This window comes from Budorcas taxicolor, chromosome 8 (genome assembly GCF_023091745.1).
Source record: "Budorcas taxicolor isolate Tak-1 chromosome 8, Takin1.1, whole genome shotgun sequence".
Taxonomy (NCBI): Eukaryota; Metazoa; Chordata; class Mammalia; order Artiodactyla; family Bovidae; genus Budorcas; species Budorcas taxicolor.
Window position 1 is genome coordinate 82,070,085 of NC_068917.1, and position 26,759 is coordinate 82,096,843.

Sequence of the window (26,759 nt, forward strand, 5' to 3'; positions counted from 1 at the left end):
GTCAACAGCCTTGCACAAGAAACCCAGCTACTGAAACAGTGGATGGAACACAACTGGGCAGGGAAAATCCTGGAGGCAGGGAGATGGTCAGAAAAATCCAGCATTACTTACTAGTAGCAACAATGGCTCTCCTTCCCAATCCTGCTGTCTTAAAAGAAAAGGCAACTTTATGATCACAAAGAGGCTACTTTTCTTTTTTTTTTTATTGGCAATTCAATCTCTACATATATACAGTATTGCATAAATTATAAGTGGGTTGACAATTATAGTAACAATATAAATTCATAAGCATTTACATAAAGCTGCTGCTCTAGGTTTTGGTGCATTTTGTGCCAGGTACCTTAGTAAATATGACAAACATAAAGGAACTCAGCTACTTCAATTCATAAGAACAGGCTTTCAAAAGCGGCAAATATGTCATCTCATGGAACACTTAATAAGTCAAATCCAGGAAAATCGATAACTAAAGGACAAAAGGAACACTGTTTAAGAAAGGGTGGTGATAAAAATGTTAGGTTAAAATATTAGGCTTAAACTTTTAGCAACTGGACTTAGGGTCCAGAAAGTGTACACATACTGGGAATTACAAGAAAAGATCCCCGTGTTCTGCTTCAAAATCACTACCACATTCCAAAAGAACAATTCTGGGTTGCTACGGTGGTCTCTTCCCTGCTAGTGTGAACTGCTGTTCCAAGTCCTAGCGAAATAAGATGGTAATTCACACAAATGGGTTTTAAAATAAGACTCTTCTCACCCCAAATAAAATAAAGCTAAATATGCTCTCCAAATTACAAGGAAATCTAATCAAAATGCTGACCAGATAAAGAAGCTAGATCACCCATTTACCTCCACTGACTGCCTCAGAGCACAGAGCTGGTGTGGCACCTCCAAGAGAGATGTGGGTGGTCCCCGCTCTGCCCCAGTCCGGCCTGCAGTGTCGGGGGACAAAGCCCATCAGCATCCCTGGGGTTTTATTCCCCAGGTAAACAATTGAGTGAGTGGGTTAGATGGCTTTTCAGAGAACTTCCTGCTATTTTTTTTTGGCCTTGCCACGCAGCATTTTGGGATCTTGTTTCCCTGATCAGGGATGGAACCCGTGACCCTTGCAGTGAAGTGGGGAATCTTAACCACTGGACCACCAGGGAAGTCCCTTAAAGAGACTTCAAGAGAAAGGACCTAAGTCAGCTTGAGGTCTCACCTCTGGGCAGACACTTAAGAGTGGCAAAAGAAATGGACTTAAAAACAGGTGGGTGAAGTATTCACCTTCTGATCTTATCACTGGGAACTGTTCGGCACTATAGTTCAAGAAAAGTTTTGTCCAGTAATTTTAATCTAATGGCTGGGGATGCTACAGGGTGATAAGCAAATGAGGCATCTGACACTGAAATTGTGGATAAAAAATGTAGGGACACGATACCAAGTCTGGGTAGGAAAACAGTGCACCATCACAGGACGCCAGCAGGTTAGACTTCTTGCCTCTGAATTTCCAGTCATCAGTCTTGGTGGGAAGTGAAAGATCTACCAAAGCACAGCTGTTATGAATACGTTTTTTTGAAATCCTCCCAGGAAGGCCACTTCCATGGGACCAGTTCTAACAGAAAGGATGCAGGAAGGAGAATTTAACTTTTTCTTTACAGATCAGAAAGATGACCCAAAGAGAGCAATGGATTCTCATTTTCTGTCCCGTATAAAGAACAAAAGTATCAATTCTTCTGGAATCTAACACACTGGCTTTATTTTCAAATGCATCACTTTATTTTCCTTGGAAGGCAGCCATGCATTACACACCTTAAGCACGTGACAGTCACATGGTTTCTTCAATAAGCCCCAGAGCTTCCACAGCTCTCCTGGGGCCCGAGCAGTCCTGAGGAGTCAAATGTTAAAGCTTTCTCCACAGCCACATGTTCCTTTGATGTTTGGGTTATTGAACACAAACTCACTGGATAATTTGTCTTCAACAAAGTCCATTTCTGTTCCTAACAGTGTTAGCTGCGCTTTCTTCTCGATGAACACTCTAACTCCTGAGGGAGAAGAAAACGTTGAGTCATAGAACATGAGTCATGCCCACCCTGGAACCTGCTGATTCAAAGCACAACTGAACTTTAAACAGTAACCATGAACAGAAGTCAAACAAGACGCTTTTGAATCTGTCTCATTTCCTTAAAGGAATGCAGTGCTCAGTTTCCTGTCTGTCCCCTTTCCTACACAGTAATTTATGTCAAAAACAATTGTATTAGGCTGGACAACTGTACACAAGCAAATTCCAGGACAATTCTATGTAAAAGTGGAATTTGCCACATGATGAAAATCTGTATATTCTCAGTAAGAGTGCTGTAAAGATGCAGTCAATAAAATTAGTGAAAATCCTGAAATGACATCTGTGCACACAAAAAACTGCCAAGCCTGGAGAAACACAAAGGACTATGATACAATGGGCTGATTTAATAAGACGAAATCAGAGTGATCAGGGCAAGTAGTTCTGTTTTTCTCCTTATGGATTGGAAAACTGATAATAACATAACTTCCTAGTTACTATGTAGGTGGAGGTGGGTATCCTCGTAAATACAAATGGATTAAGAAAGCTGTCTTCCTTACAAGAAACTGAGTCAGATAAAAGATTACAGGATTAAGATACTTTTATGCATTGATTTTAAAAATAATATTTACTTATTTGACATAGATACTTCACACCAAAGTAGTTGGTTCATTCAAGTGGTTGAAGTTCTATCATCTTAAAATCTTTAGGCACACAATGATAACCTTTCATAACTGAAACATGTAAGTTTATCTAATAATCAATCAACTGATTACTAAGAGCACAGCTCTGGGGTAAACTTGATTGGGTTCAAATGTTCACAAGGACATTTCCTAGCTGTGTGACCTTACGCAAACATATTTAACCTCTCAGTGCCTCAGTTTCTTCATCTGCCAAATGGGGGCAATTTAGAACTATTCTCATTTAGTTGCTGTGTATAAAACAGTTAACATATGAAAACTTGTCAAACCACGTCTCCCTCACAGTGAGCATCAGACACCATTGTTACTATTATCATCATTACTCTTCAGGCTTCAGAAGGCTAAACATTTTAGGTAGAACAAAGTGCCCAGAAAAAGTTTGTATAAAGCTCACCATCTTGAATAACTTCTTCATCAGAGTCTCCTTTTGTCTTTGTATATTCTAAAGTGTAGGAAAGGCCATTACACCCCCTGGTTCGGACACCGACTTTCACACCAACCTGAAAAGGCATTGTAAAAATAAACTTGGTTTTAAAGTAGCACAGATTAAACAATTATATTAATGAAAGCCCTATCTGACATTCATTTCTTCAAAAGTGAAAGATAAATATTAGATTTCTGTTATAAAATGTCCCGTTAGGAAGCAGAATGAGAAGCTAACATATAAAAATCTCAATTATCTACACATATCACTACAATGCTGGCAGGGATTTGAAAAAGAATAAAAACCAATTATATACAAAGAAAAAATACAAAGGGAAAACTGCCCCCTCAAATTACAGTCATCACTACCATAAAAATGAGCTATGTGTTTCTTCCCGTTTTCTTTCAGCCTACTACTACTAAGTCACTTCAGTCGTGTCCGACTCTGTGCGACCCCAGAGACGGCAGCCCACCAGGCTCCCCCATCCCTGGAATTCTCCAGGCAAGAACACTGGAGTGGGTTGCCATTTCCTTCTCCAATGTATGAAAGTGAAGTCGCTCAGTCGAGTCCAACCCTCAGCGACCCCATGGACTCCTCCGTCCATTGGATTTTCCAGGCAAGAGTACTGGAGTGGGGTGCCATGGCCTTCTCCTCCTTTCAGCCTATGTCATATAAAATCTAAGCTGTTTTTTTTTTTTTTTTTTGCTACACCATACAGCTTGTAGGATCTTACTTCCTTGATCAGGGACCGAACCTGCACCCTCGGCAGTGAAAGCCCAAGGTCCCAATCAGTGGAGTTCAGGGAATTCCCTAAGCATAGCTTTTATTAGAAGTAAAAACAAAAAAGTTTTTTCTCTGTTTTTTTTTCCATTTAAAACATTTCCCCATGTAATTAACTTGTATAATTACCATTTGCAATTAATGCCTTTATAATATTCCACTATACCTAAACCCAAGTTTACTACTTAACGATTACTATTAGCCATTTAGTCTGAGAATGACCATTTTTAAGGGAAGAATTTTAATTCCAAAAAGGAATAATCACCTTTGCTTTTTTAAGGAAAAAAATATCCAATGGCAGAGATGACTAAGAAAATTGGACTTTCTCAAAAATGTTTTTGCTCCACCTCATCATGTGAGCTGCTCCCAGAAGTTTCCCTGTGGTTAGGTTCACCAGTGTTCAGAGGCCATCACCTGGCAATCTCACTTTGCCTCTACGTGACATGGGGCCGTCATTCTGTAAACATTCTCGACTACCAGAAAGCAAAAGATTGCAGTCAACACAGACAAAAGAAATTTAAAAAGTGATCAAAGAGCACTTTTAAAATACTAATGTCTGCTTCTATGTAATTTTCTAACATTTCCCCAATTTCTAAGGGCACTTTCAAAATACTAATGTCTGCTTCTATGTAACTTTCTAACATTTCCCCAATTTCTATTTTGGGGTGTCATCTTCTTTTTCATGTGTGTATATAGCATTATTATAAGAAGTATCATTTCAGTAAGCTGATCTTGTTTCCCTGAAAAGCAGTAACATGTGCTTGCTCCAGGAAAGTAACTATAACGTGGGAAGACATCTGGTGAAGAGTGTGAGTTAGATGCTAAGCCATCTGGGGGTTCTGATGAATCAAAGCATTCAGAGCACTTTCTTCTGTCTTCAAACAAGGAGACAGTAGTCTTATCCATACCTTCAGAGTGACAGCTTTGAGAATCTGTGAGGAAATTTCACATACTCAACATGATAAATAATAAACTGCCTGACTGAAATTCTGGAGCACATGTCATAAATATTTAACTTAGCTTTTATCTTTACAACAGGAAGACTCAACGTAGCAGGGAGTTCAACCATCAGGAATAGACTCAGGCACTTTAGGTAACTGGAGTTTGGAAAAGGAACTGCTTATGCCACAAATAAAAGGGCTGAGCAGACACTTTTCACGTCTGCTCACCCTTTCACGTCATGAACAAACATTCCTCAACACTAAACAAAATTGTGTCAACTGGCCAATTTATGCTCTGGTCTTTAGTCTACCCAAACTGAGCTGGAACACTGATACACTTTAGATTTAATAATTCTTAGGAGGAACGAACATGCTAGAATTCCCATTACACTGTAACACAGATTGTGCAAAAGAACCCAGAAATTACTCTGTGGTCTGATCACCAAATTTTAATTGTCTTGGAAGTCATTTACATATCCCTTAGATAATTAATGATGCACTAAGATGATGTGCACACCTCTTGCTGAACAATTCTACATCTAAGACTATAGTCTACATCGATGAACTAAGCTACACCTACAGGTCTAGAGCAATGGGCATGCTACGGACAGTAAATATATGCTGAATAATATCTGTGGCAGCACTGAAAGAGAACAACCCCAAAGACCTTTTATATGAGAGCCTGGCTAAATACACTTGTTCAGTGGAAAATTCCGGTCTATGCAGCCATGGAAAAGAATGAGGACCTTTACGTAAGGACAGGGAAGGATCTTCAAGCTGTACCATCAGGGGCAAAGCAAAGTGTCACCACAGCCTGCCTGGCATGTTTTCACCTAGGCTGGAAAAGAGACTCATGCAAACGCACCAAGCAAAGCCCAGGCTGGTGGCTCCCCTCAGGGAATTACTCTGGCAGAGGCCGCTAAACATCCTGCAATCCACTCTCAACAAAGAAACTGCCCAGTCCAAAGCGTCACCGGTGCTGAGGCTGAGAAACCCTGGTCGAGGTATAAATAAACTACAGATGTCTCTGAAAGGACACAAGGAGGCTGCCTCTTAGAAGGGAGAGTGAACAAAGAATGTGGGGTGAGACAGTGACTTCCTTTTCAAAACGACCTGTTATTTGGATTTAACAATCATGAGCATATTTCACTTTTTAAATAAAAACCCCTAATTAATGAAAGTATACTGTTCATCACTTTCATCAAGAGGCTTTTTAGTTCCTCTTCACTTTGTGCCATAAGAGTGGTGTCATCTGTATATCTGAGGTTATTGATATTTCTCCCGGCAATCCTGATTCCAGCTTCTGCTTCTTCAGCCCAGCGTTTCTCATGATGTATTCTGCATATAAATTAAATAAGCAGGGTGCCAATATACAGCCTTGACATACTCCTTTTCCTATTTGGAACCAGTCTGTTGTTCCATGTCCAGTTCTAACTGTTGCTTCCTGACCTGCATACACGTTTCTCAAGAGGCAGGTCAGGTGGTCTGGTATTCCCATCTCTTTCAGAATTTTCCACAGTTTATTGTGATCCACACAGTCAAAGGCTTTGGCATAGTCAATAAAGCAGAAACAGACTTAAAGCTCAACATTCAGAAAACAAAGATCATGGCATCTGGTCCCATCACTTCATGGGAAATAGATGGGGAAACGGTGAAAGACTTTATTTTTGGGGGCTCCAAAATCGCTGCAGATGGTGACTGCAGCCATGAAATTAAAAGACGCTTACTCCTTGGAAGAAAAGTTATGACCAACCTAGATAGTATATTCAAAAGCAGAGACATTACTTTGCCAACAAAGGTCCATCTAGTCAAGGCTAGGGTTTTTCCTGTGGTCATGTATGGATGTGAGAGTTGGACTGTGAAGAAGGCTGAGTGCCAAAGAATTGATGCTTTTGAACTGTGGTGTTGGAGAAGACTCTTGAGAGTCCCTTGGACTGCAAGGAGATCCAACCAGTCCATTCTGAAGGAGATCAGCCCTGGGATTTCTTTGGAAGGAATGATGTTAAAGCTGAAACTCCAGTACTTTGGCTATCTCATGTGAAGAGTTGACTCATTGGAAAAAGACTCTGATGCTGGGAGGGACTGGGGGCAGGAGGAAAAGGGGACGACAGAAGATGAGAGTGCTGGATGGCATCACTGACTCGATGGACCTGAGTATGAGTGAACTCTGGGAGTTGGTGATGGACAGGGAGGCCTGGCATGCTGGTGTCCTGGATTCATGGGGTTGCAAAGAGTGGGACACGACTGAGCGACTGGACTGAACTGAACTGATACTGTATATCTCAAGATAAACTTATTGTGGAAACACAGCTTCAATTTGTTAGTAAATATTAGTCTGATTGGTTTTACTTACATGTTCAGGCTTATCTTTAAGAAGTTGTTTTATCTTGTTTACTGCTGAAGGTGTCTGAAAAAAAAAAAAAGGTTATTAAGTTGTTAGTTACAAATTTTATGTTCTTCAAAGCATTGTATTTCCTAGGCTTTAAGAATTCAGGACTAATCTTTAACAAATTCATGTGATGAATTTATGTTCCATTCTTGCCAAAGTACCTTTTGCATTTTATAGAGGCATATGAACTCTACTCAATTAAAAGCACTTTAAAATTTAAAAAAAATATCTACTAGCAACATCCTCTTCATCCCTCCTTCCTCTACTCTGGTCAAGGAGGGCTCCTTGTCATAATCTCTATGGTATTATCTACTTAGATCACAAACTTAATTTTTCTGGTCAGCATATACTTTGTATTCCTACATTATGCTTGGCAAAAGGCACTCTGCCTAACACACAGAAGGCACTCAACACTCAATGAACGACATCAAGCACTGCACTGGGAGAGACAACTTTCAGGCATTTTCCCTGTTGATCATTATTAACTCTGTTGTTCATTCTGCTTACCCTAAAGCTATTCAGAGCCAACAAATGCACACTTAAGAGAAAAAGTAACACAGAATAATAACACATCAAATAACATAGAGTGTGCCTCTCATGCCAGTCCCACCAAATGTTCAGAGATTCCTAAATCAGCATCTCGGTTATCTAAACGACCAGAATCATGCTAGTCAAAGATACAAAGAAGGACACACACGTTTTCAGGAGAAATGCTGTTTAACTGAGCCTAGTTTTCTCAAAATAAGAAAATGTCTCGATGTACTTACTACATGGGTATAGATAAACTTCCTTGAGGAAAAAGCTTTTCCCGGGAGAAAGCCTGTCCCAGGGCATTCTTGGTCTATTTCTTAGCTGTGTCTTAGCTCAGTACTTAGCTTAAAAAGGGATAAAAGTCCCTCTTCCTCAGGATTCTTGTGAAGAGTAAATGAGCAAATTAATGAAGAGCATCTAGAACAGTGCCAGGAACAAAGAGCTCAACATAAGCCAGCTGTTACCACAATGATGAGACTATGTCGTCACGAAGAGACATCTTTCCTGCTTTTTCTTCTACTAGCTCCTCCAGCTGGCCATGCTGTGCTGGTTCTCTCATTTTCTATACATGCATTTCCCTGGTTTATGAAACTGAGTGGACATTATGACCATCACCGTGGCCATAACTCAGGCCTGTGCTGGGGGAGCGGACTCGATGGATGGCCCAGGTGCGCTCTTTCACTCCGTCTTGTGGGGGCTTGACCAAAAATGAAGATGCTGAAGCAGAGTCTGGACCCAAGAAAACTCATGAAACCAATTTAGAAGGTTGAGACTAGCATTAAAAAAGCAACCCTCTCTCTCCCCCTCAAAATAGAAGATAAACCAATGCACTGCACTTGATTCAGTTTGTGAAACTTTGACTTCAGTTATTAATATATGCTGTGTACATATTTCTTACTGTGTGTCATTGAAAAAAAAAAGTTAATCACAGAGGGTTAAGGTTTAAAAAGGCCATTTCCCACGGTTCTGTCAGAACAGGAGCCAGCAGAGCAACAACCTGGAGTGGGATGGGGGTGGGGGAAAGAAGGAAATGCAGAAGAATTATGGATTTTTTTTTTTTGAGATTACAGTATGTCAGCTTCAAATAGTTACAGAAATATTAGTGAAAAAAATTTTAAGTGCTTATTTACCCTTCTAAATGACTGCCAGTAAAAACTAGCTTTCCAAAATTTTCCGGTCAAATTTCCCATGTGAGAGAAATTAACCTAATTACTATCAAATTACAATCAACAGATTTTCGGTAAATTAAAAAAAAAAATGGCACAGCCACAGGAAAATATCTGCTGCAAGTCCAACCTGCTGTGGAACCTTGGTTTATAGCTGGCTTGGAGGTGTGCGCTGTGTGATTTAAGATCAGGGCATGCACACTACGCTGCCCCTACACCCCCTGGTGTTTCTCTTCATCCCAACCAGAGACCGGACCTGGGCCAATCTTTGGCAGTAAAAGGACCAAACCCTGACCGCTGGACAACCAGGCAACTCCTGAGCCCTATACCTAACTTTCTCACGTGTCTAATTTGGCTTTACAAAAGTAATAGGTTTCCTTTTTTTCTCAACTCCTGGTAGAAAACACTTAAGCAGCAAACAAAAACAATTCAGAGAGAGTGGTTCACTTATCACAAAGTGGCTGATGTTCAACATCTCATACTGAAAAGAGCTTGAGGGAAAAATAACCTGTGTGTCAGGGAACTGTTGTTACAGGAATCAAAACGTGTCTTAACTGTCTAGCGTCAGGCAGAAACCAAACGTATCCCATTGGGAGGAGTGTTACTAATGAGGATGGATAACCTTGCTGAGTACTCAATTCAGGGGAAAGAATCTTCCAAGTGATAGATTTTCAGAACAAGTCGGAATGTCTAAACAGGAAACATTTGGGACCTAAGATCCTTCCAGGAAATAATATAAAAATTTCAAAACAACATGCTGCATGCCTAATGACTCTCCAATTTCAACATACTCCCCCAAACAATTAAGAAATCCACATCTGTCCAAGAAATTTATGTATAATTAATGAGTCTAATTCACCTGAGATTTGGTCAATGAATTAAAATTTAAGCAGCCCCTGAAACTCAGTGAAATATAATGATGTCTTTCATATGTGTATCACAGAACAAAACATTCTTTCAAGTGAGAGTATCTTTGAGTGAGATATTTTGGCCTTAAAAAAATAAGAGTTCCAGTCTGTTTTTGTTGCCGAAATTAAGGGAAAAAGCACTGTAGGTGAAAAAACTTTTTAACTACTTCATAGCAACATACTTTTACTTTATCCAATGCCATAGGGTTTCTATTCCTTGTAGCAGAAACTTTCCATCCTCAATACTGTATTTCCTTAGTCATTCCCCAGGCAATTTTCATTTTTTGCTGTTTAAGGAAACAAGATTAAAACCCAAAGTTAACTCCATGATTACGTATACTAAATATGAGCCAACAGCTACAACCTATTTTAGTTTCATAATAAATCTGACATTTTACAGTTTGAAAGATGGCAGATAAGGAGTAGCCAATGCATATATTACAGTATCCTCTGTTTAATTCATTCTTTAACAGCTATGGCATTATGGTGCTGTTTCCCTTTTGCTTTTTACCATTCCTGTGTCTGCAGGTAATCACTGTATCTATTCACAATTTGTAGCCTACTTTTGAAAGTTTAACATGCTTCTTATTTGACACATAGTATAATAACATACATATATTCACTGTTTGCTGAGTACTTTCCAGATGCTTAATGGTTTATATGCATCATCGTTTTATTCTTCCAATTCTGTGATTTACGTATTAAAGTTTAAATATTCAAAAAGTTGCACAGGACTACCAAGTCAAGAATGAAGAATTATGACTCCCAAACCTTAAAAAAAAAAATCATGATTTACAAATCTCACCAACAGGATTTACTCTAATGTAACTGACCTTTCATTGTTAGATATTCAGGCTACTTCCAATTGTTTCCTGTGTAATGCCCCTTAAACTATCTCCATATACAAGTCCCATAGCTTGGTCACTGTTCCAAAGGACTTCTGGGCTAGTCCTTCAGTGAACAGTTCCTTGAGCCCCCAGTGTATTTAACTTATATTGTTTCCATACCCTTCTCAACCAGGTGCAGCTAAAAATTAAGCCTTAAGACACTCACTGTATATAATAAATTAACCTCTCTCCGGAGCATCAAGAATGATGCTGGCTATGTGCCATTAATCTTTACAGCTTTAGCTGAGCTTTAGGCCAGCTGTGGGTATATCTCTAACAGTAAATTAGGGCTGCAATGATTCTAATTTGTATAATGGAAATAAAGGGTTCTGCCAGGTGGCACTAGTGGTGAAGAACCTGCCTGCCAATGGAGGAGATGTAACAGACGTGTTTTCAATCCCTGGGTTGGGAAGATCCCCTGGAGGAGGGCCTGGCAACCCGTGCTAGTATTCTTGCCTGGAGAATCCCATGGGCAGAGGAGCCTGAGGGCTACAGTTTATAGGGTCGCAAAGAGTCAGTCACGGCTGAAGTAACTGAGCATGTACGCATGCCAACAGTGGAATGTTAAAATCTTCAAGTTCTTTGGTTAGCCAGAGTAAAATTACTCTGGCTCCTGTATGTTCAATACCTTTCAATTCTTGGTCTGGCGGGAAGTAGGGGAAGGGGACATCATCCGCTCTGGATGTTCTCTGCAGGTGTCAAGGGTACTGCCTTTGATGTGGTGGGTTGAAATCTTACGGTATTCTATCAAAGACCTACCCTGGGCTGCATAAAAGTGCCTGGGACTAGTCTTTTAAGTCTTTCTCCAGGACACGGCCAACTTCTCCTGGATTAACATCAGTTACTGCTGATAATTTGGTGCTGAAAACATGGAATTATACTTCTTGCTGACAGGTATAGCACTTCTCCAAGGTTGCAATACATCTAATTCTTGTCATAATACGTCTATGTCAAAACTTTTATATTTAGCTAACATTTCTGTCTTATCAGTTTTATTATCTCATTAAATTTGCTCTTATCTCTCTTCACTTATTAGTCCTTTGATGATTTCATCCCTTTTGCACTTAAATGAACATGGTGTTAAATGTTTGCAAAAACACTTGAAAATTAGGCAGACATCAATACATGTGTTAAGGCCAGTGTTAAGACTAGGCAACACATGCCAGGATTAAAATGACTGCAAGCCTGCTACCACAGACCTCTGGTGGAAAGCAACAGGGGTGTGCTTAGGCACCAGATAAGATCACAGGGAAAGGGACCGAAGTGTACTAGAGAGTTAAGTCGGATAAATCCACACAACGGACTCCTGCATGCTAACTGGAAATGTTGATATAAGGCAACGCAGAGTCCTTGTGAACCGAACACTGATATGATAAAGCAGTGCTGGTGACAGAACTGGCCTGGTAAGCTAGAACAAGTAATAGGGTATAAAGGAGCAAGCATGGATTGTGAGCTAGGTTATCATTCCCAGTCATTTCTAGAGGTGCCAAAGGCCTGGCCCACGACTGTGTCCCCGGAGGGTGGGAAATGTAGGTCTTAGACTTAAAGGTGTATCCTTCAGAAATGAAAATGGGCTGGTGGCACAGAAAAAAGGAATGTAGAATACAGGATCACCTCTTTATGGACCTAAAACAGTGACCCATTATGAAAACAAATTCTCCCACCTGATTGTGACTTCATTGTTTTGCTAAATCCTAATTTTCCGGCAGCAAGCCTTCTTATGGCATCAGATTGAACGAAATCCATGATTCATTCTCATCTTTTTTCCCAGTCTTCAGGAAATGCTTGCGCAAAGGTTTCTTAACCAAGAGTAGTGTGTGTGTGAGAAGAATGCTGATTATAAGTTTTCTTATGAAATTAATCTTTTAAAACTGCAAATAGTGACTGCTTAATGGGAAAGGAGTTTTCCTTTGGGGCCGGGTGTGTGTAGGAACTACGGTTGCATAATACTGTAAATGTATTAAACGTCACCGAATCGAACGCTTAAGAATGGTTAATTTTCTGTGAATTTTCCCTCAGTTAAAAACAAAACAAAACTGGGCAGTACGTCAAGGAACCAGCATGCAGTTAATTCTGTTAAGGAGCTACAGCACGTACTCTGGTCCCCTTTGAGTGTGTTTGACCTTCCACCCTGAGTACGTTGGAAACTCACTCAGGGTAGAAACGTAACCTTCTTTGTTCTTTCTGAGAGTCACCACGACCTAGGACTGCTGGAGGCATAGAGTACCTCAAAGCCTCTTCCACCCCAGACATCAGGAAGCAACCCTTTGTGCACTGCAGCCTTGATCTCCGCAAGGGGGGTGGGCTTTGTTGTCTGCGCTCTCACCGGCGCTCACGCACACCACTGAGATCCTCCGGCTGGGCTCGACTCGGCTCCTCCATAAGGGCCTCAAGCTGGTTCATTCACCCGTTACGCCTGGAACCTGGCACATCAACCTCTAAACCACCCGCGATCCCCAGCAATGCAGCCCCTGCAAGAACCTGCGCGGCCCCAGGGTCCCGGAAAGCCGCGCTGGACTGCTGGGGGCCACGCTCACACCGCCCCTCCCCCCTCCGCACGCGGCAGCGCGCGGCCTGCTGGGAAACGTAGTTCCCGGGCCTAGGTTCCCGGAGCCGCGCCCGCCCGCGCTTGTTTATCTCAGGAGCAGGGGCGAGTAGGCGGTGAGGGCGATGCGGCGGCTGCGGGCCGGGTCTAGGGCGCAGTCGTCGGGCCGTGCAGTGCCCCGCCACCCTGACCTCCCACCTTGCGGAGGGCAGAGGTGAACCAATGTCACCGGCCCGGCCACGGGCCCCAGCCACTCACCAGGGTGAGGGCGGCCCGGGTGGGCTGCAGCTTCCTCTTGCTCACAGCCCGGACAGTGGCCCGGACTAACGAAGCCGACATCCTCGCCGTCCTGCCGCCCCGGTGTTTAGGGCTGGAGGTTGGCCATCTCAACCTCTCTCCATGGACACCGCGGGCGCTCTGACGCCACAAGCTCCGGCGCACGGAGCCCTAGGCTCCGCCCCTCGAGGGCCCGCCCTCACGACCGCTATTGGGCGGTCCGTGTGAATGACGGGCGGGGGGCGGGGCGCGATGCTAGGGCCTCGGTCTGGTGACGCGGGGCGCAGGGGTCAAAAGAAATGTCGTCACTTTGCCGGGTCTCTTGGCTCGCAGTCTCTAGCAGCACTGGGGCACGTGAAATGAGCTCCGCCTTGTGGACTCAGGGCGCGCGGTACCTCGCCCTGCCCTCTGGACAAGGTGCGGCGCCGCGGATTAAAAGCTCAGAGAAGTCCACAGGCCGGGGAGCTGCAGCTTTCAAGGACAGAATGGATCCGAGACCCGGGCAGCTCCACACATTCCCGTCTTCCTTTTCGATTCAGCGAGGCAGTTTTTAGGAGCGTAGGATTACTGCAGATCAATAAACAACAACCCTTCCGCCTTCCTCAAACTGCTCGGGAGGTTGAAAGATGGTACTAATGCAAAGTTCGCTTTAGGTTGGAATCCAGTCTTACTGTAAGATGTGACTGGGCAGCTCGGGGGATACTCTTTTATAGCGAGTATCAGTCGATAACTTTATTGAATACCTGTTGCTTGTCAGATTTTGTGGCTCCCTTTTAATCCACAAATATTTCCCGAGCCCCAGGGACTATGCTGCTGCTGCTAAGTCGCTTCAGTCGTGTCCGACTCTATGCGACCCCATAAATGGCAGCCCACCAGGCTCCCCCGTCCATGGGATTTTCCAGGCAAGAGTACTGGAGTGGCTTGCCATTGCCTTCTCCACCCCAGGCACTATACCCGGGCATTATTAACAGGAAGCCGGGTAACCGGGAGAAGGAGAGAGATCGTGGTAGGAAGTGCAGCAGCGGTTACAGATGGGAGGATACCACCAGGAAAGGAGGCATTTCTCGTGGAAGTGCTAGAGGTAAAGGGGGAAAGGAGGGTATGTGGAGTAGTGCTGGGGAGGATGGATTCTTGAGCAGTGTTTTGTTTTTTTAACTTAAAAATACCGCGCCAGGGCTGGAGTGACGAGTTTGGGCTAGGAGAGGGCTCCCGCTCGTCCCTCGCTGTGCGCACCACCGCGAGTGGAGTGTGAAGTGTTTATTAGAGCCCAGTTATATTTCATCCCTTAGATCCTACAGAATTGGCTAGTTAAGAATTCATTAAGTGATTGTCTCTCTGCTATTGAGATGCAATCGCACTGACAGTAAGAGGATGGTTATTTTTCCAGGCCCCGCTATACACAGAAGAAACTGGGATTAGGCGATGGTAGCGTGGAATTTTGGCTCATCTTTGACTAGGTGGGTGATCTAGGTCAAGGCATGTTCCTTCTCATCCCCTTTCTCCTACAGATATGGTGAAAATTAAACGAAAAGCTCTTGGAAGAGTACAGGGCATACAGCAGCACTCCATCAACTCTGCTAATGGGTAACGCATACTGGAAGATGCCATAAATTGTGAAAATACTTTATATAGTACAATACTATTATACATTTGTCTAAACCCACAGAATGTGCTATGCCAAGAATGAATCTTAAACAATGGACTCTGGGTGATAATGATGTGCCCGTGTGGGTTCGTGGATTGTTAACAAACGTCCCACTCTGGTACAGCATGTAGACAGTGGTGGAGGTTGGGGCACTGCACCACATTTAAGGGAACTCTGCTTTCTGCTCAGTTTTACTGTGAACCTAAACCTGCTCTAAAAAGTAAAGTTGGTTAATAAAAAAGTTAAAAAAAAAAAGCCTTGCCATGCTCTCCTCCAGGGGATCTTCCTAACCCAGGAATCAAAGTCCCATCTCTTATGTCTTCTCCTGTATTTGCAAGTGGTTCTTTAACACTAGTGCCAACTGGGAAGCTTTTTTAGGTTGGTGCAAAAGTGTTTGCCGTTTTATATTATTGAAATCTGCCATTTGATATTGGGATACATTCTTAAATAAATGTGGTTATGTTACATGCCATTTTAATGTGCATTTCTCAGTTTATGTTTTTTGCTAATGACTTACTTCTTGCTGATTTTAGACTATGGAAATAATGTTAGGCAAAAAGCAAATTTGAGCGACTTTCTTGAGTTCAAAATGGGTCATAAAGCAGCAGAGACAACTCGCAGTATCAATACCACCTTTGGCTCAGGAACTGCTAATGAACATGTAGGGCAGTGGTGGGTCAAGTTTTGCAAAGGAGACCAGAGCCTTGAAGATGAGGAATGCAGTGGCCAGCAATCAGAAGCTGACAACGACCAATTGAGAGCATTATCGAAGCTGATCCTCTTACAATTACATGAGAAGTTGCCCAAGAACTCAACATCAATCATTCTATGGTCATTTTCCATTGAAACAAATTGGAAAGGTGAAAAGGCTCAGTAAGTGGGTGCCACAGGAGCTGACTGCAAATAAAAAAAATCGTCTTTTTGAAGTGTCGTCTTCTCTTATTCTATGCAACTGTACCGAACCATTTCTGGATCAGACTGTGACGTGCGATGAAAAGTGGATTTTATACAAACAGCGGTGACTAGCTCAGTGGTTGGACCTAGAAGCTCCAAAGCAAGCTTGCACCAAAAAAAGGGTCATGATCTGTTTGGTGGTCTGCTGTCAGTCTAATCCACTACAGCTTTCTGAATCCTGGTGAAACCATTACATCTGAGAAATATACTCAGCAAATTGATGAGAGGCACTGAAAACTGCAACATCTGCAGCCACTTGCAGCCAGCATTGGTCAACAGAAAGCACTCAGTTCTTCCCCATGATAATTCATGTCTCACAACCAATACTTCAAAAGTTGAACAAACTGGGCTATGACGTTTTGCCTCACTGACCATATTCACCTGACCTCTCAGCAACCAACTACGTCTTCAAGTATCATGACAACTTTTTGCAGGGAAAACACTTACACAACCCTCAGGATGCAGGAAATGCTTTGCAAGAGTTCATCGAATCCCAAAGGATGGATTTTTATGCTACAGGAGTAAACAAACTTATTTGTTGGCAAAACTGTGTTGATTGTAATGGTTCCTATTCTGATTAAGATGTTTGAGCCTAGTTATAATAATTTAAAATTCAAGGTCCAAAATCACAATTACTTTTTCACCAACCTAATATTTAATACACTACTCAGTTTTTATATACTATCACCAACTCAATGGACATGAATTTGTGCAATCTCTGAGAGGTAGTGAAGGACAGGGGACCCTGGTGTGCTACAGTTCATGGGGTCACAAAGTGAGATAGAACTTAGCAACTGGACTGAACAGCTCAGTTTTTAACTTGTTGGCTGTTTTGCATGTACATACTCAATCACATAATCTATTTGTCAGTGGATGAGGTATACCTCATGTTATTTGAAACTGGTGCAGATCCCTGAAAGAAACTGACACGTTAGAAGAGTGTCTTCATGACTATGTAAAAACTGTGTGCTTATCTCAGAGCAGCAGCTGTCCTGTGGGGTCAAAATAAGGCATGTGTTTGGAAGTAGCTGCAAGGTATAACCACGTCTAGATTTCCACTAATAGGTTAAAAACTTACAATGGGGAAATGTTCAACACTGCACTTCAGGATTTAATTTCAGGGTTCTATACATTAAAGTGTCCTCTGGGTAAGACTGCACTGGATCTTCACTACTGTGGAAGGGCAGGTATGATTTCCATTTTGCAGGCAAGGAAAATGAACTGCTTAGAGGTCAGGGGGACTTTCTACACTCTTCAGCTACAAAAATGGCAGAGCCAGAACCTAATTAAGCCGAGAATTCCAGTCAGTGCAAAGTCGCTAAATTCTTGACTGCTGCTATCCAAATAAGCTGGCTTTAGAAGGAAAAATAAGTACTGAGCACATCTTTGCAGTTTTAGAGGTTTGTTAAATTCTGTTAGCTTTTTCAACAAATTCTGCCTGTAACATGAACCCTATTGACTTACCTACACAGAATTTTTTCCACTAGCGTAATATATTTATTTTAAATAAATTGAAGTATCTCAGAACACCTTAATAGTACCTCTGACTGTGCATTCTGCTGCTATTGTGAACACTCAGCAAGAGATTAAAAAGTGCAGACTGGGGGTATTAAAATGGATTTCAATATTTTTGTTTGAGAGAAAGAGGAAGGGAGAACCCTGGTAGTGGGGCATTTTTGGAGCTTGTAAGAGACAGGCCAGCTGCATTTGCAAGATAGCCACGCCCTGGAAACTGGACTCAGCATGGAACAGATGTACCTGTCCCCTAGCTGGGGTGCTGAGAAGGGGCTGGGACAAGCACCCAAGTAAAAGGGAGTGAAGAACCAAGGGCAACACATTATCCAGGTCTGCTGGCAAGCACTCATCACTGTCCCAATGATTCAGTGTGAGGACTTGAAAAAGCTATCAAATTCGTTGGACAGAATCTACTCTAGGAATCAGAATAAAATGTAGGGAACTTTTAAATATTCTTAAAAGGATATATGAAAATATGGCATCCTGAAAAGGAAGATAAGAAAAAACTAAAAGACAGGAACAGGAAGGTGATGGGTGGTAGGTTAGGTAAGTTCAAGAAAATTAAAAGTACAGTAACAAAAAATTGATGTGAGAAATGGCAGAACGACACTAAAAATTAAGCCAGTCACATGGAGATCAAGCTTGACAAGTTTTCCCAACAGAAAGGAAAGAGATGATTGGGAGAGGCATTTGAGAAAAAAAAAAAAATTTCTGAGAAATAAAATTATGAAAAAGATATATTCTAAAAGAAACAAAACTTAGGTGGGGAGAGACACTGGATTCACTTTTGTTTCAGACAAAAGTTAATGTCAAACCTTTGTTTGATACAAAAGGTGTAAGGAGAAATAAACACAGAAGCATCCAAATAGAAAAATAAAACCTATAAGGGAACAAAAATAAGATTGGCTGTAGTCTTCTGTGACTATGCCAGAAGACAACAGGCTGTAGTCTTCTGTGACTATGCCAGAAGACAACAGAATGGTATCAAATCTTTTCAAAGAAAGTGACGAGAATTTTATGTCCAGTTGACTTTGCAGAGCCACGCAGCCAAAAAATAAATGTGTGCACTCATGCAGGCTAAATGGCTTCAATTGTGTCAGACTCTGTGACCCTATAGATTGTAGCCCACCAGGCTCCTCTGTCCATGGGATTCTCCAGGCAAGGTTACTGGAGTGGGTTGCCATGCCCTCCTCCAGGGGATCTTCCTGACCCAGGGATTGAACCTGTGTCTCCTGCACTGCCGGCCGATTCTTTACCCACTGAGTCCTCTGGGACGCGCCCCCCACCTCCACCCCAAATAAATAAAGTTAATTTTGATATGATTCTTTAGCTGGAAAATGTCTTCAAGGAATTTGTTTAAAAGAAAAGCATACAGGTATGCTCCTTTCAAGCCCTCTTCTATCTGGGAACGCTTGCCCAGCAAGCACCCCCAGCAGCCCTCCCTATGCATTCATGCCCTTAAGTCTGTGTGACTCATCTGCACACTCCCGGGACTTGGCAGGCACTGGCTGGCAGTGAACACCAGACAGCACGAGCACATGGAGATGGAGCGTGGAATAAAGGGGAGCAGAGCTGTACCACCCTTAATCCTTCACCTAGTTTCCTCATGAAATTTAGGACTCTCATTGGAAAGTAAGGTGGATAAAATTACAGGTTGAAATCTTGATTTTATTTCAAAATGATAATCCGAGGCATGGTTCTGACCATTTCTGAAGGGCTCATGAATTAGAGAAACAGTTCCATGAAGGCTCCAGTCAGATCAAAATGATACCAATCAAACTTGTGATTGGCAGAGACAGCCTCTTTAATCATCAGGGATTTTAAAAGTCATCCACCCTGATTTTGGAGTATCATAAAAAGTAAAAATTACTTTTGTCATTTTTCCTTTGCAAATGTTTTTAGCAGCAAACAGGACTCTTGTTTTCCTTACTTCATTTTTATGACCATAGTAGTTATATGTCAACTTAAAGTTAGAGAGGGAAAAAAACCAAAAGCCCTTCAGTGGCACTGCTCATCTGTAGGAGGCTCACATAATAGGTACTCATGTTCACGTTATCAATTCTACAAATATCAATAAAATAATGTTTGTAAATCGTAAATACAGCAGTAGCAGTTCACACGTTTGACACGCTTTCACACAAGGATTCAGTTGACAACAATAAATATAATTTCCCCTCTTTAAAACAAACAAAAAGGATTTATGAAGGAAAAAAAGGATTAATTTACTTGGAGTTTATCAGCCCACTCTTTTTAGTGTGCTTCGAAATAATTAAAAAGCTTGAAATTGTATTCAATGAATACTGGCCCATAGTTACATTTTTTTTTTTAAAAACCTGTCTTAAATACATACATCATGGCTTTCTATTAAAATCCTTAAATCTATAGGGATCTGTAGTAGGTAAGACTATATTAAACATTTTTTTCCTCATTAACAATTTCATTAAGTTAAAAAAATCTGACATTTCCCTTAAATGTTAAGTTGAAGCCTGATCTATGCTGCTGTGTCCTGTGAAATGAACCTAATTTTCAAAGTGAATAGGAACGCCTGAGTGGCCATTTAGAATGCGGCATTTTCCTTCCCTCATGATTCCTGCTGGGTCCTCTTCGCTGAGGCTTTTCCCTGAGTCATATATTTACTGGAAAGGCTACCTAGAGGAGGGGAAAAAACAAAACCCAACATAAATGAAACAGGCCTCACTTTATCGTAAATGCTATACAATTACTTCTTATGGTTAATTATTTACAGAAACCTCATACTTGTCACTTGTTTTGAATCAAGTCATCTGGCTAGATATAAAAAGGTATTAACAAAAGCCTCGTCATAATCTTTCTAAATGCAGATGAGCTGCTAGAGTGACGTCATGTTATGACATGCATGCTCACTATATACTGGTACAGAGGCCAGGAGAACTTTTTAAAGCTCTGCTTGGCATCTGCAACCAAACAGAATAAACTCCATAGAATTCTTTGGTCAGAAATAAATATCTCGAGTCATTCCTCTGCAGACATGAAGCTGTGAATGGTGACATGGTAGCCATAACTTATTGATTTAAAAGAAAAAAGGAAATTTATTGTATTTACAGCTGTAGGACAGAAATGAGGACTGCTAATTACATGCACACCACAGAACAGTTAATAAATTTTGTTCTGGAGTCAAAACAAATAGTTCAATGAAACAAGAAAATTGACAAATTCTTAAATGATTACTTACAAGAAAGTAGTATCTAACAAAGGATATACACACATTGATTATACACATTTTAAACCAATGGTGCAAAGTATGAATTGTTCAATAACTAGTATTGTGTCAAACAAGTAATTTTGGAAGGAAAGGGGTAGATAAGTTCCCTTCCTCACATCATACTTTTCCTCCTCACCTAATTTCAAATGAATTAAGAATTAAATATGAGAGAGTCAAAGTATAAGAGGTAGTGAATATTCTGGAGTGGGGAAAGAGTTTCCTAAGGATACCACATTATGCTTTACTTATTAAAAGGGCTTTCTATTCTTAGCACTAAAGAAATTACAAATCCACAGAAAAAAGACAAACACTAATAGACAGCTGGTGAAAGAAAAAGCAACATATGAAAGAGAAAAAAAAGCATGTAAATAGATAAAAATTAGTTTCAGTGGGTATTCAAAGAAATGCAAAGTGAAACAAGGTGTTAATTCTTAACCACTAAGGGCTGAAAGAAGAGCAGAAGGACAGGCAGGTGTGCACAAATTTTGCTAAAGGAATATTCATATAAACCATAGAAACCTTGTAAAGTATGCAAATAACTCACATGTCCAAAACTTGTGATATGCCTAATTATATTATAAACACAATAACATATTAGGTATGCAGAGAAGGATACTTAATAACATGAAAAATGAAGGTTATAAATCCTCATGAATAGTATTTTCATTAAAACTAAAAATTAACAAAAAAACACATTTGAAAAACACCACTAATCAGATATGTATTGCCTCATTTTGCTTATCTGTAAAATGAAGACAATAATACCCATCCTCTTGGAGTTATTGTGAAGATTAAATAAATTAATATAGGTAAAATAACTGCACAGTACCTGGCACATAGAAAGTGCTCAGTTAATGCTAACTATTATCATTACATTGACGTAAAAAGATGGGAAGATTTTATCTTCAAAACTCAAATAGTTAATGCTCTAAAATGGAACAAGTATAAATGGCTTTTACTTTCAATTTGCCTAAACTATACTTTCTAAAATGTCCAAAGTCAACTTATTAAGTATGCAAATAAACTTATGTCCCCTCAAAAGCAAACTTTCCAAAGCAAGATATCCCGAGAGTCAACTCACAGTGAAAAATCAGTGATATGACAGGAAGAATCGAAGCACTCTATGAGTATAAATACCATATTCATACTGCATAGAGTCTACTTATCAAAAATATCTGTCTTTGACATTCTAAACTGCATGAAGTACTGAGGAAAAGCTTTTCACTTAAGGGACAAAAATTTATATCAGTACCTCATACTCAACATACAACCAGATAGAATAAAGATTTAAATAAGAAAAATAAAGTTTTAGAGCTATTAGAAAAAAAATATAGATGGATATCTTTACAACTTCAGGTGAGGGAACAATTTCTGAAAGACAACCCTAAAATCATGAATCACATGTTCGTGAAAACCGATCATCTAATTATCTCAAAATTAAAAACTGAAGTGGTGTAAGACAAGATATACTGGAGGAAAATATTTAGAATGTATGTAATAATAAATGCATGGTCTTCACAGCCAGTAAGCATATATAAAGGTGCTTAGGATCACCAGGGTAAAAAAAAATATCCATTAGAACACCACAGTGTTTTTTTCACTCATATTGTATGAATAAACACTGCTGATGTAAGTGGCAACTGTTTCAGCCAATGAGGGGGTATCTGACAGTATCTAACTAAGTTGAAAAGGCACATATGCACATATGAAAATGCTCTGCGACACAACAAATTGATTTCTAGGAACTCAAATCCTATAGAATCTCTCAAATATGCTCAAGAAGACTCACACAAGAGTGCTCACTACGACACTGCTTCTAACAGCGAAACACCAGACCTAGTCTAAATGCTCATGTACTAGGTGATTTTACATAAAGTATTCTGTATTCATATGATGCAATACTGTAAAGAGAGACTAAATCCATACACAATATATATAAATTTCAAAATCATTTTGTTGGATATAAAAATCAAGTTGTAAAAGATTCATATTATACAGTGTGAGTCATTTACATTTAAAAATTCACCAAGGATATGTATATTAAAGGATATATATGTTAAAGGATACATATGTAAGAGTTTAAAAAAGAATGGGTACCTGAATTCTTATTAATAATAAATGATTGAAAAGAAAATATGAAAAAATAAAGCCAATTCTCTAGTAGATGAGTTGTTGTTATATTATTTAGATCTTAAAACATTTTTTTGCCCAAATGTTAAGAAACTGTTCTAAGAATAATACTTATAGTTTTATTATTTATCACATAAACATGTAATCCCCTGTGTGTGTGTGTGTGTGTATATATATATATATATATATGGGTGTGTGTGTATATATGTATTTAAAAATCTCAACATACCTGAAGAAGCTTCATGTAAAAAAATTCACACATACAAAGATAAAACTATGGGACATCCCTGGTTCAGTGGTTGGGACTCTGTGCTTCCACTGCAGGGTTTGATCCCCTGGTTGGGAACTAAGAACTTGGATGCCACATGGTTCAGTTAAGAAAAAAAGATAAAACTACTATAAATAAAATATGAATTTTTATGTAATCTGGAGGAAGAACATGAAATTCTTAAAAATGTGTAAGCATGACTTGAAACTACCATAAAGTTGGCTGGATTAAACTACTAAAACAAATGTATGCATGGCAAAATAAATCATAAACGAGGTTGAAAAAATAATAAACTGGTGACGAAGGATACTATAACATATTTGACAAAGCATGAATAAATTTCTAAGTAGAAAGAACTGAAGACAAAAGTGAACACTCAAAAATACCAAGATGTAACATGAAGAAACACAAATGAAAATGTAGCATTCAATGGTAATAACAGAACTTCAAGCAGACTGGCAAAAAAAGACTATCTTCAATGAAGCAAGGATATGGAAAAATTGTGACTGACTCTCTGAAACTGTCCACAATCACAATGTGGCATTAGTGGTATCACTGTCAAAATATGGTTGCTTTTAAACCTATTATTCTTCTAAGTGGAAATTTATCCTGAGGAAATAACTAGACAAATATGCTAACTGACATTGCAGTGTTTTATACAGACAGTGGTCTTCAACCTTGGGTACATGGTATTAAGCTATTCCTAAATAGCTTAAGAGGACAAGTGGGTAGAGTTTTAAGAGAGCTGACCACAGTGCTTTAATTTTTATCTGAGTTCTTTCTGAGAATGTCTTTGTGGACCAGGCTTTGGGGTGGTTCTCAGGAATCATACCACTTTCTCTTTACTCTTTCACAAGACAGAGAGAGAGAGACACGTGTGTTCTAACCATTCACCTCTTAATGTGGCACATTACCCGAGGGTGAAAAAAAAAAGCCTTGGGAAGCAGAGAAGCACACAAAATGCTGGGATCTGTAGCAAAATGGGAATACATCTAATAAAAGCCCAAATTTTTAGCTTTCATAAAATTACACTGATAGCTGATGACCATCAGAATAACTTCTGATGATATGATTTATGCGATTTTTTGGTGATTTGATTAAAAAGGAATGGAAATAACTGAGTGGCACTGTTGTGTCTCTTTCCCTCCCAGACTCCAAAACCTATTTCTATCCCTTTTAATTTGCCATTATAAAGACTAATGAGGCTTCACAATGTTTATGAAGTATAAACAAAAAGATTAGGAATAGAATTGATTCACTGTTTCATTCATGCAGTAAGTAGTACTACTCCGAAGATAAAGGAATGCATGGGATAAAAATCTCACCTAATTAAATGACAGTCATTTTCAGTAAGTAAACATAGGAAGCAATTTTTAATCAAAATTTGTAACATTGGTTTTGGTCAATTATATTCTTCTAACAACTAAAAAAACAATTTAGAAGACATTTTTACACTTTGAGATTTAACAAAAAGCTGAAAAATTCAATTTATATGAACACTTTTGTGGCCAGTCAATAAAATGCTTGAAATATATATGATAAAAATATATCATCTTAAGATAAAATTCCATGGAAGTGAAACAAAAGAATTCAAGGAGAAAAAAAAAAAGATGTAAAATTTCTGCAATAATATTTATATTATATTTGATACATTTAAAAAGACTGATTTAAAAGTTTTGCTTTAAAAATTCCAATATTTTAAAAAAAAACCTCCAGAAATTATATGTTTTGCAACTATGATGAAAAACTGAAATGTCAACTTAAATACATACAAGGAGATATATGGGTGGTTCAACATTTTGGGAGCGAGTATGCAAGCAAAAAATTTTTGAAGACACTGATATAACAAACATTTGAAGAGAACTAGTTCCATTAATAAAGAATAGTTAAATACATAATGTATGTTCATATACTGGAATATCAAGAAGGGTATGGAAAACAATGATCCATATATTCACTGATAATAAGATCTTCCCCATATGGTTTTTAAAATGTGCTTCTATTATTTTAAATTTGCTATCATAAAGACTACTGTGCTTTTGTTTTAATAAGTAAGCTTTAACATTCTGGTCAAGGAAAAAAGTATACATTATCATAAAGGAGAAAAGATATTAACCAATCTCTTATAGCATCTCCAATATTTAAGATTTCAAACCCTTGGATTAAAATGGAATAAACAAAGACACAGAGGTAGTTTCTTTTGAAAAATAATTTTCTTTCCAATAAACAGTAGCAGATTAAGCAATAGAAAAATGTTAGTTTCTTGAGATTCTCATATCGAACGGTTTGACTATGGTTCTTCAATCTCCACATACTCTTCTTTTGTTAAAAATTTCCATTATATATTTGTCCTAGAAGTTAGACAGAGCATAGTTGGAGACTTTCTGTTATCTACAGCAATAAGAGTAATAATAATTTATTGAGTGATGTGTGCCAGATACGGTGTTAAGGGCTTTACATATATGAAACTAATCCTTACAGTTGCTATTAGCCCCAATTTATGGACAAGGAAACTGAGGCAGAGAGGTCCACTAACTTGACAGAGGTAATGGAGCTAGTAAATGATTGGACTGGATGTCAAACTAGAATAAGTCTGACTTTAAAGCTCTTGTTCTTGATCACTCTCTCACTCTTCTTTACTCTGTCAAAATGAGTCCATCTCTAATCAATAAAACTTACTGAACATCTAAGGCACTGTTAGCTGTGTGTATGTGAGGGAGGGAGCAAACAAGAGCAAGGAAACTTGTGGGATTTTCTATCTACTGCTGTCTCATTTGAGAGTCAGGAACTATATGTAACTTAGTGGAATGGAGGAAGTATCAGGAGAGGAAAGAGAACTTGGTTGATTATCTGATGTGGGTGGCTGCTTTTAGCACAGCAGCATGAGACAGATGATGCTTTTGCCAATTTTATAAACAGGACACCTGGAGCTCAGAGGAGCTCACCTCTTTCTTCTAAGGTCAATTCAGCTATTGCGGAAGAACAGGGGCTGTACACACTAGCAGCTTCTCCTTAGGAAACCACCCATGCATCACAAATAAAGTCTGTGAAAAGAAAGAGCTTTCTGGAAACTTAATCCTACTTAATGTTGAGACATTTCACATAACAACATACATAACTTGTATACATTTTTCATGGATAAATTTGACAGTATTAACAATTATCATTAACTTTAAGAGTTTATTAGAAAAGATAAGTTTTAACCACCTATAATTTTTTTTTTTTTCCTGGTAGAAAGCAAACCTTATTTATTGCAATAACTTTTTTTTTCTGTAGTAAGCTTAAATTTTATGGTTACTCAAAAGATTTATAAATATGTAAACCTTTCACTCAGAAGATAATTTACTGAAATCCTAACCTACTGTCAATTGGTATTGCCATTTCTAGGTATATGTCTAACATCTGTACCTTTCCCCCACTTAA

The 26,759-nt window shown here is 39.5% G+C and overlaps 2 protein-coding genes across 3 annotated transcripts in view; both read right to left on the bottom strand.

Annotated features, from left to right (window-relative positions):
• Positions 1-205: 205 nt before the first annotated feature.
• On the bottom strand, positions 206-13,760 carry ISCA1 (iron-sulfur cluster assembly 1). 2 transcript variants are annotated; one of them, XM_052644723.1, is made up of 5 exons: positions 13,566-13,689; positions 10,058-10,162; positions 7,235-7,288; positions 3,131-3,236; positions 206-2,021 (listed from the first exon to the last, which is right to left on the bottom strand). In XM_052644723.1, exons 2-5 carry the CDS (start codon positions 10,076-10,078, stop codon positions 1,873-1,875), a joined length of 330 nt encoding a protein of 109 aa, XP_052500683.1. In that variant the 5' UTR covers positions 10,079-10,162; positions 13,566-13,689; the 3' UTR covers positions 206-1,872. The 2 variants fall into 2 exon arrangements, with proteins under 2 accessions (XP_052500683.1, XP_052500682.1); XM_052644722.1 differs by lacking the exon at positions 10,058-10,162 and having other exon boundaries at positions 13,566-13,760.
• A 6,174-nt stretch (positions 13,761-19,934) lies between these two features.
• The window catches only part of TUT7 (terminal uridylyl transferase 7), a 56,235-nt gene continuing 49,410 nt past the window's right edge, over positions 19,935-26,759 (bottom strand). The window contains exon 28 of the mRNA XM_052644945.1: positions 19,935-20,346. Coding sequence (XP_052500905.1) covers positions 20,279-20,346 — 68 coding nt within the window. The 3' untranslated portion in view covers positions 19,935-20,278. The remainder of the gene's footprint in view (positions 20,347-26,759) is intronic.

What these genes read in the sequence shown, in the direction of transcription:
- ISCA1 (XM_052644722.1), bottom strand. Translation starts at nt 13,646, where the DNA reads ATGTCGGCTTCGTTAGTCCGGGCCACTGTCCGGGCTGTGAGCAAGAGG. An exon ending in CCCGGGCCGCCCTCACCCTG is followed by an intron (nt 7,289 to 13,565) that starts GTGAGTGGCTGG and finishes TTTTTTTTTCAG; the next exon opens with ACACCTTCAGCAGTAAACAA. An exon ending in TTAAAGATAAGCCTGAACAT is followed by an intron (nt 3,237 to 7,234) that starts GTAAGTAAAACC and finishes ATGCCTTTTCAG; the next exon opens with GTTGGTGTGAAAGTCGGTGT.